At 44.6% G+C, this 13,776-nt stretch overlaps 1 protein-coding gene across 1 annotated transcript in view; it reads left to right on the forward strand.

The window, feature by feature from the left end:
* Nucleotides 1–2,784: 2,784 nt before the first annotated feature.
* The window catches only part of megf11 (multiple EGF-like-domains 11), a gene marked incomplete at its 3' end in the record, with an annotated part of 72,691 nt that continues 61,699 nt past the window's right edge, over nucleotides 2,785–13,776 (forward strand). Inside the window, exons 1-2 of the mRNA XM_083654536.1 lie at nucleotides 2,785–2,860; nucleotides 7,394–7,486. Of these exons, the coding sequence (XP_083510662.1) occupies nucleotides 2,800–2,860; nucleotides 7,394–7,486 (154 nt within the window). The 5' untranslated portion in view covers nucleotides 2,785–2,799. The remainder of the gene's footprint in view (nucleotides 2,861–7,393; nucleotides 7,487–13,776) is intronic.

Raw genomic sequence — 13,776 nt, forward strand, 5'->3', positions numbered from 1 at the left:
AACTTTAATTGCCACACGACCATAGGAAGTGCCTCTTATTGTATTTATCACAAGCTTCCTGAATCCTGTGGTGTATTGTCCCATTACTCTTGCCGTAACTGAACGCAGTGTGTTCTGGGCTATATTAATTGTGCTGTATGGTGCTGTCTGCTAAATAAATTGTCAACTTACATTGGTTACATTGTCGTACACAATATAAAATACATACCTGTCTCATTGTTGTTTGGAATCATCAAACTGAATTAGCGTTAACTGCCAGGCAGCCTCGCAATGCAAGTAGTATGAACCTTCAACATTGAGGACAGTATAAGCCGTACAGAGTAGACGCACGCACAGTCAACATAAAGTCTCTTACATTATCGTACATGATCTAAAATAATACCTGTCTCATCGCTGGTTGGAATCATGAAACTGAATATTTCCATTGAGGACAGTATATGACAAAATGCAGAGAGTAACTTCAACAAATCAACAGCGTAGTGGTTAAGAGAAAGGACTCTTAATAGAATATAGCCGTTTGGGGAGCTGACGTCGCTACGATTTCCATTCCAGATATATAATTAGACCCTGACTAGACATAGTGGTTTGACGTGCAGAAGACGGTCGTTATACGTGAAAATGTTTGCTGGGGACATTCAAGTGTTAACCTATGAGATATGTTGTGTGTCACTCAAACACGTGTCGTCCATACATCCTTCATCTTCGGTAGCGATTTGCAGAGGTAAGACCCGTGCATGTGCAGAATCCATCACTGTCATGTCTGTTGATGGTATGCTCTCTTCCTACGCCATACATCTAATGAAATAACCTGCTGCTCTAAACAAATCAGCTTCTCTGTCACTGTCACAGGGAGGGTCCCTCTTTGGTGAAGGTCTCACCAAAGGAGACAAACGCTGCAACAAATGTGAAACAACCACAGACATTATGTTTTGATCATTGTAGCTGGATTTAAAAATGCCAAAAAAAGAAGCAAAACAATGATACAAATGTGTTTATTAGATACTTTATTAGGTAAATTGGCCAATACGAGTGCTGATCTAAGCAGTGTTAAATTCTTCTCGCAGCCTAGTACTAACTTATTATATTTCTGGAACAACAAGGCGTCAGTTGCGTTTATTCCTTCATTTGATCAGAATATGCATGTATGCACTCCTTTATATAGCATTGTCTGTCTCTATCTATTTCTCTCTCTAAATTCGCTGTCTCCCACATCAGAGTGAAGTATGGGGCTGTTCGCTGCCCCCCTGGCCCAGTTTCTTGTTCTGGCCTTCACCATCAGTGTGTGGAGCCTCAACCCAGACGACCCCAATGTCTGCAGCCACTGGGAGAGGTGAGCATGTATCCTCCTGTGCAGCCCGCGGCGCACAAAACACATTGAATTTCAGATTGAGTGAGTCGCAGGGGAATCCTGGCATAAGTCGGCAGTACCAGCCGCCATGATTGACGTACGGATGCCGGAGCCTTTTCAACGTCCCGGCTATGAACTCTTGAAAACCAAAGTTCCAGATCTCTTCACAAAAGTCCACACAACACTATTGATCCCACGCAGCTCCAATCACCGAGCTGTGAGCAGTGGGAGGAGATGGAGCAAATGAAATATGCAGACAAATTGATCAGTGTACTCTCATCCCAATCAATCACTACAGCCATATAGCCGGAATAATTATTAGTTGTGCTGGCTAGTGTCACTTATGAGAAATAAGCAGGAATAATTACTGTCCCCCCCAATGCAGAAGGGGAGGAAAGAAGGCTGTGAAGATATATTGTTTGGACAATTGCCTGACCGAGGTGAGAGTACTTAGGGACCGTGGTGCCACCTTGTTGGCATCCAAATGAATTCCCTAAGTGCGCTGTGTTCATGGTTTTGAGGTGAAATTGGAATTTTAATCAGGTACGATGCTCCCATGGCTTCACACTGTACCTGACTGCATGTATCGTCACTAGCATGAATAATCAAAAAGGTCCTTTCAAGTCCTATTCTTTGCATATCAAAGGTATTTTATTCATTTCAGACACTATAATGGACAGAATCAGTTTTGTTATGTTTTGTTTTTGTTTTTTTTCCAAGTAGATGTTATGAATCCATCCACTGAAACGACAAGAAAATTCTATATGGCGGGCAGCTACGTACATCCACTACGATGGTGGCGATCATCACAAATGTCTTCTCTTTCAGCTATGCTGTGACCGTCCAGGAATCCTATGCTCACCCGTTCGACCAGATCTACTACACCAGATGCACTGACATTCTCAACTGGTTTAAATGCACGAGGCACAGGTACGTTTTGAGAAGTCTCCTTACATGTCCCCATGCAGTTCCATCAGAGGTTTGCCCTTTCCTGTCTTTCCCCCAAGTCAGAGCCAAGTCTGTGACGGCCACAGTAAAACGTCCTTGTTGCCTCCCGTTAATGTAGCTGACACCGAAGTGACAGAAGCAGGATGCTACCGACTGTAATCATCTTACAGCGTCTGTTTTAATTACTCCATTAAGGTTTATAGTGGGCATCTAAGTAAGTAGCTAAGTACACAGTGACTCACTTCCCGAATAGACCTCTATGTAGCACAAAATGTGCACGAAATTCCATCAACTCTTTTTTTACTGTCTCGCATTCGTTGCCCCCTCGACTTTCAAAACTTGACAATTACGATGAAGAATGACACGTGGCACATCTTCACCAGCTGAATGCTTGCACGCCCTTCAAAAAGGGTCACTCACTCTCTAACGCACGTAGCTGTCTCTCTGTGCGTCTGTTTCTCAGGATCAGCTATAAGACGGCTTACCGGCGGGGAGTGAGGACCATGTATAGGCGCCGCTCACAGTGTTGCCCTGGTTACTTTGAGAGCGGAGACTTGTGTGTTCGTGAGTATCCTTATATTTACTCCATTGTCCTCCGTGGCCACATATCTACTAGACACTTGGAGAAGAGGAGTAAATAGTGTGATTGATCATTACTGTGGATGGCCTGCAGATGAAGCTATAAAAATCCCTCCAAACTTGATAGTAATTTTTTTAAATCATGAGTAACCAATAACACTCCTCCTCCTCCTCCTCCTCCTCCTCCACCACTACCTCCTCTGTTAGCATGCCCATAGCCGTGTGAATTTATTCAGTTTAAGACGATAGCACATGATTTAGCATAAAGGTAGCTGCACACTATTTTACATGACAGCCCGTTCCTGGCTTTACTTTTGCAGCCCAGAGTAATTTAATTGAAGTTCTATAACAATGAGAAAAATTAACGAGCCAAGTGGGCCCTGGTTACGGGCCGAGAACGCACAGCGCTGGCTATAAAACCACACCAGAATTCAATAACATAAAAAGAGCAGAAGCCAGGAAAATTGGAGTATAGCAATATGCTGATTACCATCCGACGGTGTCATTTTTACGGCTTCATTAATCGTCATTGATTTCTATTTTTATACCCAGCGCATCAAACGGAATATTTTTCATCTTGACCAAATAATAAAGACAGAGCTTCTTCTGAGACGTACGTGTTTGATATTCTCAACCTATCTAATGTTTTATTCTCTATAAATAGATTAAAACCTCACTCTAATATTTTCCCTGATCTTTCACGAAGATGAGGGATTTATTGATAGTGACATCAGCCATATGGGTATGCTCTTTGACCACAGCTCAGCTCGTCCTTGTCTAGGCTTATAGCCTGAGGGCAGCGGAGCAGTGGGAACCCTGCCAACGGGGAGTAGGAGGAGCCGACGTGATTATCCCAGGGTCTTGTGGAGGGAGGCACCAATATCAATAATGTATTTACTCAACATTTGACGGACAATGTGAGGATTTGTTCATTAATAGTCATTTTGAGCATTTTGTTAACCCAGGTGAATGTAAAGAACGACATGTATGTTGCTGTTCCTCAAAGAGGTTGTTACCATAACATGATGTCTCGGCAAGTTGACCCCCGACGCCCCCTCTAGGTGAAGTGCGGAGAGCGAGTTGACAGGGGCAGAGAGGGCAGTTTTGCTTTCTGCTGTCTTTGCAAAGCGTTCCACCCCTTCTAATCCCACCCCTCTCACTACCAGGATTAAGAGATTTGTACTCCCAGAGATGTTCTGCACACAGCGACAGAAGGGACATTATGGAGGAAATCGACCCAAAATTAACTCAAGTCTTCTATTTCTGGACATTTTGTTGTTTACTGAATGTAAAAATATCCATGTGTATTGTTAGTTTTCTTTAGTAATCTCCATGAAGTCTTAAGTAAAAAAAAAAAAAGTTTTGAGAGCGTTTGCCTTTTAATCCTGCCTACAGTTCCCATGTGGCACCACATCAACACAACATTAGTTCTAGTGAGAGGGGGGCTAAATGAATCTGGGGATTTGAAGGCCTCGAATGAGACAAAATTACCACAATGATTGGCACACAAACACCCAAAAAGAGAATACATCTGACGCCAGATCAACAATGATCTTTTTTTGGATTTTTTTCTTCGCTAGATTTTTTTTTTTTCCCTTGTTTGTTTGAATTGCATGCAGCCTGTCTGCTGTTTGGATTAAGGGGTTCCTCATGCAGTTTTACTACACGTTGTTGTGGTTGATTGGAAGTGACGTCTTTATTTTCACAAAGCGTTGCAGCGTGATACATTGACCTTTGAGCACTTTCTCTTTAATGAGTCCTACAGTAGGTTAGGGTTATCCTTCCTAATGAGCGCAATCATTTCCGTTGTGCTTGAAGAAGTGACGGGGGAACCTGCTCTGATTCTCTGAAGAGCCCAACAGCATCTGAAGGGTTAGCAGGGCCTATTGTTTCCACTTCCTACACAACGTATAGGCGGGCTGTCTCTTGCATTCCTGCTTGGGAAGTGATGCAATGTAATATATTTAATCCTATAAAAAATGCCTCAGGATGTGCCGTTGATTTTCGTGCAGAATTAGTTGACGAAGGTTTGATAAAGTTTTTGGCAGTAATATGAGCTAGCACATTTCACGTTTGAGCTTTAATGATCGAGAGGAGATGATGAGATTTTTCTCTAGAAAGGAATTCTGTGCCTTTGATTTCTTTTTCATTTTGGCTTTGTTGCATTTTTTTATGCTTCAAAGACAGTTTTAAAGTAAATCCTCTCTGTGCTAGATAGAGATAGAAATGATAGATAGGGATGAACCTTTGGAGGGAGCAGTTTGATATCTGCTGTAGGGATCTCTCTCCTGATTGATTTAACCATTGTTCCAAGTGTGTCACTTCCTATCTCTTAACAGTGCTCTAAACAACACTGCCAAGTACAAAAACATAAACAAACACTATTGTATGATTGCTATGTCTTTGTCCTAAATGCTGCAAAGCTCTCCTATAGAAGGATAGGGGGAATAACATATGTTTAGTGTCTAAAAAAATATATATATTCTATCAGACGTTTTTAAAAGATTGTAGTTTGACTGTGCAAGAATATTAAATTTTTTAACACTGCATGACAATCACCAACCAATTAGCTCCATTGTTCCCCGTTCTGATAACACCTCTGCATAATGAGTTAGATTAGTCTTTTATCTCGATGAAAGACTCAATTTTCTGACAGATTCCATAGACATGAGTTAAGCAGAGGGATTCATGAATTTCAATTAAAATGAAAGACCTACTTCCTACTTTATTATACCATCCCTTCACTACACCGGTTCAGATCTCAGGAGAAGGGTGCGCGTTATCCTTTCTCCCATATTCAAAACTCCATTTCCATATTTCCAAAGGATGTGACACATTTGCATTTCCCTGTTCTTGCTGATCAGAATTTGCTGATTTAAACTAAACAGAATCAACTCATCATGGTGACATTGAGTTCTTCTCCTCCTCCCTGAATCCTCCACATACTGTAGACTCATTGATTACAGGTAGTCGATCTGACACCTTCGTCAGCACAAATGTTGAAGCTCCCCCCACCCCCTTTTTTTTTTCTCCTCCGCTGGCTTACTGTAATTAGACAGTTTGCTGCCAGCTTAGTGATGCTCAGAAATCTGCCCCGAATTATCCCCCAATCTCTGGTTTACCATTTCTGCCTCAGGAGCATTTCTACGATTAGACCCGGCTTGTGGATCTTTTGGGAATCGGCTCCTCCTTCTCCTCCCTTTCCTGCAGCCCTCCTCCCCGCCGGTGGATTCTAATCGAAGCCTGATTGAGTGATAATCCATAGTAGCATTGTTCAGGCCCACGGCCAGCTCGCACTGCCCTCTCCCTGCCTGCAGGATGAGTGTCATCATAAGTGTTCCATAAAGTATAGCTGCGCATCTCACCGATACTCTCCTTATTCACTTCTGACCCAGGCGTAGGTAGCACAAGCGAAACAAACAAAAGTAGCAGCAGAACTTTGACGGTGTCTGGGATGAGGCCTGCTCAGGTTAAGGGACAGATCTCTCTGTTCTGCTGCCCTTGGATGGTGCATCACCCTTCCCCAGGCGATGATGGGGGACTGCTGATTCCCATCAGTGCGGGGCCGCTGTAGTCGTACTGGCCCCGCTGTCTCCTTCCTCAGATAAGAGTCTGTCTGTCTTAAACCTGCTGGCCAGATGACCTTGGCTGCACACAGAATTATTCATGCTAAGGGCCTATTTTTTATGATACTTTCCTTGTTGGTTTCACACACACACAAAACTGGCACAGTAGCAAAAAAAACTCCATGTAGGTCACTTTATTACCCGGCTGAGCCAAACTTTCAACTCCTCCCGACACCCTCTCAGGAATACTAATGCCCACCCAATCAATTGAGCGCCGTGTTGCTCAATATGAATGATCAAGAAAACTGCGCACTTAGTAAACACTGCAGTGCCGGGACCTGCTACATTAAAGCATCACTATGACAAAGCACCGGCTGATCAAATTACAGGGGATTTACAGCGTGTTTCTTGGTGCCTCGGCCTGCTGATAACAGCTCATTGTGGAAAGCAAAGCCATGTGATCAACGGAGATGTTTGACCAAGGACTCAATCTCTTAAGAAATCATTTAGCCTGGTGTCAAGGGCTGGAGATGGATGTTAAATATGAGTGCCATGGCTCAGATTGAGTCCCCTGATGGTATTAGGGCGATATTGAGTGTTCAATTTTATGGGCCATTCTCTTTCAGCTGTTATCTCCATGGTTTTCATTATGCAGTTTATTGGTGGTTTAATGATGTTATACTCTGTGAGTGTGTGTGTGTGTGTGTGTGTGTGTGTGTGTGTGTGTGTGTGTGTGTGCACGCGCGCACGCTCGCACGTGTGTGTGTGTGTGTGTGTGTGTGTGTGTGTGTGTGTGTGAGTGTGTGTGTGCGCTGTATGTGTGTGTAATATGTATGTGTGTGTGTGTGTGTGTGTGTGTGTGTGCTGTATGTGTGAGTGTGTGTGTGTGCCTGTGTGTTAATGTGATTATAAGCTGTGTACTGAATGAGGGAACTTGTCTTGTGTGTCTCAGCTCTGTGTTCAGAGGAGTGTGCCCATGGTCGCTGTGTGTCTCCTGACACCTGCCAGTGCGAGCCTGGTTGGGGCGGACTGGACTGCTCCAGCGGTGAGTGGACTTTACTTGTAAACCTACAATTTCTCACTTAAAACTCATTTATCCCTAAATGGTTTTCACAGTCAGGAGGTCCATGATCATTTGCTGTGAAACGTACAAGTGTGTCCTGCCTCAGAGTGTTAGTCCACCTCAAAGCTGCTCAGCTTTGTACTCTTTCCTCTCAGCAAACACAGCCGATGGAACAGGTGAGTCACAATGAATTCATTTTCATTTGTCGGAAGTGGGAGTGACTTGCTCATGACGAATATCGCGGACGGATGGCTGGTTGCATCCCCCCTTACGTCTAGCACCGAGCTCTCTCTCTTTTAATCATGATTAGACTGCTGCCTATATGACTTGTGTGGTGGAATGATGAATCAATGCCGAGCTGAAACAAAACCATTGTGCTGGCCTTTGTGTTTACTGGGGTTAGCCGTTAGCTCGACTCCAGGAAGGATGGGAGGGTGGGTGGAGTTAGGCATATCCCTCCTGCAATCAGCTAAATGCCGGAGCGCCGCTGAAGCCAGACGGGACGAATGAATCTATTGACTCCGTCCTGATATTTATGTGCGCCAGACGCCGGACACGAGGGATTAGTTGAAGTGAATGTACACCGGCTCTTTTTCACAGGTCAGGAGACGGGTAGCCATGTTCCGTGGCCCAGTCACCATGTTCTTCACAACACAACTGTCTGAATTTATCTGCCTCTGTGTCGCTGAAAACACGCTGCTGTGTTTTGCTTTGTATCTCTATGACTATTAACAGTCGTACACCTTTCTGACCCCAAATCCTTAATTCCAGCTGTGTGCATGTCAGGAGCGTTTTAGTCTAACCCTTATTGCCTATTGCATATTAAGGAATGAGTAATGGCGGCAAAAATCATATATGTAGTGTTGTATAGATCTATGAGTTTTCATTAACAAAAGAGCCATTCCCTGATTACCAGCTGTGTGTAAATCAGCTGCTCTCTCTCTCTCGCTGTGGCGCTGGCCCTTTAGATGGATTCATGGGCGTAAATGACAAGGCTGAGCTGTTTGCCGCGGCTCCCTCTCACAGACCACTGAGGCTCCCAGGCTTTACTCACAGGCAGGATGTGAGGTCCAGGGGCCCCCAGGGACATTTGTCCCACTCTCGGTTGGTTAGGAGCGCAGTCGGGCGTAGGGCTACATACCAGCCTGCTGCAGGTGTCTGGCTAATCCACCTTATTAAAACAGACCTGATGATTGAGACAGAGGCATTATTCATAACTTTAGATTTCCATACCAGGCACCATTCCAGGCTTTTTCATTTACGAGCTTTCATCTGTAGAAATGAGCAATGTGTGCCAATTTTTAAATTAAATCGGCCCCCTTTTTCCTTCATATAAATGATGCAGCATGCTTTTTTTGTCTTTCACTGTAAATTTTTACTTCCTCCCTCCGACACAGATGGGAGCTTTGGTGGCCTCCATGTAAGTGGATTCAGCCTTTACATTATGGCTCGCCGCGCTTGAAAAGCACACATTTACACACCTATTCAGTTCAACACAATCACAGCCATGGTTTATTTAGCGGTTGTTGTTGTATTTCTTACAGCTATTGTGTTTGAGTTGGGGTATTTGTATTCACATGAAAGCCAATTCCCTGGTACTGTTAGCTGTGAGAGGGCAGAATGAGCTGGTCGCATGATGAAGGATGTGGGAGTGTGATTAAAAGGCTTGGAGATGAAGAGGTGGATGCGGTGGGATGCTGAGCGCTGAGCGGCCCAAAGCCAAAGTCACAGCCTCTCAGCCACGGATCTGGAGCTGCATCAAAGGCTTTGGACCTCGTTTCTGGAGCAGCACTCGCCAGGAAACAGTTTAGTTAGCATATGGGTCAGGTGGAGGAAGTAAATAGTTGGTGGCTAGAAGAGAGAGAGGCGATACGGTGGGACAGATGCTGCAAGTTGCAGGGAGCAGGGTGGTGGTAAGGCTGGAGAAAGATACCGTATCTCCAGTTTTCACCTGCTGGTGTCCACCTGCTGTGGTCAGAAAACGTTCTGTGCTCGTCCTTGTGCCCGAGGCAACTGTCCCACTGAGAACAGATCTGCCCTGCGACCTCCTTGGAGTCCTGGTGTCTCCGACTCATCTCAAGGACACGGCACATTGGTAGATGCAGAGCAGGCCAATAGCAAATTTCAATAGCTTGCGAACTTTCGACTCAACTACCACCACAGAATTTGAATGGATAGAACAGTCCTTCCATTTTTTGCCTTGGTAATTTGGCTAGTACAGCATAAAATAAAATGGCGATTATGGAATTACAAGGGTTAATTGCTATAGTGAAAATGCAATTAAGGCTGTATTATGTATCGTATTTGCTTTGACAACTGTGCAGATGTGTTTGACTGTCAAACTCAACTGAAAGCCAACAATAGCAACAAGGTTACGTTACTACGTAACATCAAAGACTGTACTTCTCTCGCTAGCTCTTCTAGTCAATATTTGCATATTGGTAGTCCATGGCATCAAGGAGATGGAGGAGATCCTTTAGTCCTTGCTGTAAAGCCTCTCACCTCGGCGACTTGTGAGTCAATTTATAGACAAGCTTGAGTAACCCGCGTTGTGTAGTCCCCCCACAGCTGGGGATCGAACTTGCAACCTCCGGCATGGGAGGCAGACGCTCTGGCAAGGAGGCTAAAACCCATGAGCTTGAGCATCTATGGGGGTCTCGGCAAAGGAGGTTTACTCACTGCACAGCGCTACCCGCTGGCTACCGTTACACTGATAGGGCTTTCACACCGGCAGGGCTCCGTGCCGGTTCCGGTTCCAGAACCCTAATCTGAACTGGCCGGCATGTTCAGACCGAAAAAATAATTGGTTCGGAACCTGAAAAGTTGGTTCTCAGCGGAACCAAAAAATAGTTGGTTTTCCTTGGGAACCGTGACATCATCAGTGGGCGTGTCTCATTCTAGGCTGTGAAAACGAGCAGGAAGGAGAAGAAGGCAGTGACAACATGGAGAAAAATAATTTGCAGTGGTCTGCTGAGGAAACCAAATGTTTAGTGGCGATTTGGGCTTCTACCGAATCTCAAGAAAAGCTAGAAAGCAGTACAAGAAAGAGCAAGTCATATGCCGAACTTGCAGAAGAGAGGGCCAAGGCTGGGTTCACTCGAACGCCAGACCAAATAATTAATAAACTTAAAAAAATAAAAAATAAACTGAAGAAGGACTACCGAATAATGTCCTCCCACTTTGGTTCCGCTTAAACTGGTGTGAACACGGGCTGGTTCGCCAGAAAGCACCAAGGTTCTGAGACTCCAGAACGGAGCCGGAGCCAGAACCAGAACCGTGTCTGTCTGAAAGCGCTATGACTAGCCTAGTACACATAAAAATGGCCGCCGTACTGACCATCCAGGAATGTTGATCTCACTGGGAATGATGGTTCTCCATTCAAGTTCAACTTATGGATTTAGAATAGGGGCGCTCGCAGTTTAGGCTATGCACCCAAAAGAGGGAATGAATGATTCATTATGTTGTTGGTTTCTGTGATTGTTGTTATTGTTTGTGTGTCTTTTAGTGATGTCAGGGTTTTTTAAGCCCCGCACCAACCCAACCCATCATTAGAGCCAGTCCGCCCCGCCCACCCCGTTAAAGTATGCATTAATGTCAAACCCGCCCCAACCCGGTGGCCCGCAAACTGCCAATTTTATGTAATATATCTCAGGACTCAGGCTGAGCGCTGCGGCGCTCTCCAAGGTGTCAAAACTCTCCCCCGCCCCCCTCTCTCTCTCTCTCTCGCCCTCTCTCTCTCTCACACACACACACACACACACACACACACACACACACACACACACACACACACACACACACACACGTGCAACAGTTTTCCTACTCAATGCACGGCTGATCTGTCATGTCTTTCATGCTTCGTCGTCGTTACAGACTCTAAATACCCATCAGTCTTTCTTCAATTAATCCAAAAGTTCTTCAAAAGGAGGCAGGACTACAGAAACAGTTCTTATTCTTTCCAGTATCTTTTAATTTCGTTCATACGTCTTCACCGCTCTCAATTGATATGTTCATGTTGCAGTAAAGTTGAAAAAAATAGATCACAGTCCATGAAGACAAAAATATGCGGTGGAACTCGTTTATGGACACTTCAGATAATTACAACCGATTAATCCTTCCAAAATGTTTGTTTTGAGGGCACAGAGGCGACCTCATTTGAAGTCTTTCCACCACGCGTCTTTTTACAGAGGGCAGGGGCAGTAGGCTTATGTCAGACTCACAGCCATGTGAGTGTGTGTGTGTGTGTGTGTGTGTGTGTGTGTGTGTGTGTGTGTGTGTGTGTGTGTCTGAGTCTGAGAGAGAGGCTTATGTCAAACTCACAGCCTTGTGTGTGCGCGCGTGTGTGTGTCTGAGAGAGAGAGATAGAGAGTTCACGTATTTAATAAAAGGGTTAGTCTGCTTGTTTTTATGCTGTACTGTATGTAAGTTAATTAATAATGCTGCTTTGTCAGGTTCTGAGCCTGTTCCGCCCGCACCTGCGATATTTTCATAATTTGCCAACCGAGTCCGCCCGCGGGGCACGGCCCAACCCGCAGACCCGGTGGGTTTTGGGTAGCCTGCGCATCACTCGTGTGTTGTGTTTGTGCAGACTGGTGTTGAGCGCGTTTCTCTGGCCTCTCTGTTGTGGCGTCTGAGTTTCTCCCTGGGGTTAATAAATAATATATAATAATAATATTAATCATCAGAAGATTTTGAGAGATGAGATTTTCATTTCCTCATTGAACCCGTTTGAGGCTGCGGAAGAAATAATAGCTCTGTACTGTAAAACGACAAGGCGTCAATGTTGACACGTACTGTACCCGCACTTGTTATGTCAATGTTTGTGGTTTGTTGTTGGCTTTAAGTTTCACCATGTGTCTTGCTATGCTTTGTTTGTGTTTGATGTTGTTTGTTGTTTAGCGTTCTTTCCTTCTCTTTATTACAATGTATTTGTGTATTGTGTGCTGCTGTTTACTTGGTTTGGTCAACAGTGTTTGTCTTGAAAAAGAGAGCATTGTTCTCAGCAGGGTATTTGCCGTGTAAAATAAAATAGAAAAAGGAGTGGGGGAAAAAATCCGGGGCCTCAATAAAACAGGGACAGTAGCAATTCTTCCAGTGCCAATTTAGATAGATGGATCTCTGCTCATGGAATTGTACACTGTGTCTTTAGTCATTGTAGTTTGCTGAAGTATAGTATTGTTTTTTTTTTGCCAAACTAGAGAACAGCACAGTATGGGATGAAATGGGAAATCAAATCTTTGTAGAATATTATGACTTTATTGAGTGAAAAACTATATAAAGTTTGTTCAGAATATTATGAGTTTCTTGAGTGCAAAAGTAGACGCGCCTTTTCTAAAGTTGGGTGTCAATGACCCCGGTCCCTTTGCCTCTGGGGGCTGTGCACTTTTCAGCAGCTGTCTTTCTGATTGAATCACTCATGATGAGTCTGTCTCTCACCCTACAGTAATAACAGCTTTCAAATCAAGAGAATGATAAAGATAGATGTTGTATATTCTAGGTATATTTAGCCAAGTCTGCCATCGCTTATGAAATATTAGGTGCACTGAAGCGTCATTGAGTTCATGTGCTCCCGTTGGATAATGATATGTTTAACCCCAGTGCTCACTTAAATAAGGTGCATAATTATAGATTCCCTGCCTACCAACACGACGGTCACAGGTTGGTATCCACGTGTTACCTCCGGCTTGGTCGGGCGTCCACACAGGTACGATTGGCTGTGCCTGAGGGTAGGAAGCTGGATTTGGGACATGTGACCTGGTTGCTGCACTGGCGCCTCCTCCGGTCGGGGTGGAAGGGAACTGGTGGGAATAGCGTGATCCTCCCACGTGCTCCGTCCTGCCGGTGACGCTCCCCCTGTCAGGTGAAAAGAAGCGGCTGGCAACTGCGCATGTGTCGGAGGAAGCATGGTGCTAGTCTCGGCTCTCCCCAGATCGGGTGGAACAGCGACCGGGGCAGCCAATAGGGCAGCATGGGGATAAATTGGCCAAGTAATAATTGGGGAGAAAATGGGGAAAAATCTGAAAAATTATAATAATCAAAAAAATCACCCTCTCTTCTTGCCTCTCTCTTCTTGGTGTAGCTTTTCCTTAGTGTGGAGGAAATGTTCACCCTCTCGTCCAGGGAAAATCAATGCTGCTTTACGAGATAAGTGTTTGAAAAGCCCAAGGAGTAGTTTAGATTTGTTAACTACAACCCATCCTCTGTGTCCCAAGAAGAAATCTATCACACTTTATGCAAAATAATGTGTATCTCCGTGGTTGGTCAGCCGTGGT

The sequence above is a fragment of the Poromitra crassiceps genome (assembly GCF_964638095.1).
Source record: "Poromitra crassiceps genome assembly, chromosome: 18".
NCBI classification, from domain to species: domain Eukaryota; kingdom Metazoa; phylum Chordata; class Actinopteri; order Beryciformes; family Melamphaidae; genus Poromitra; species Poromitra crassiceps.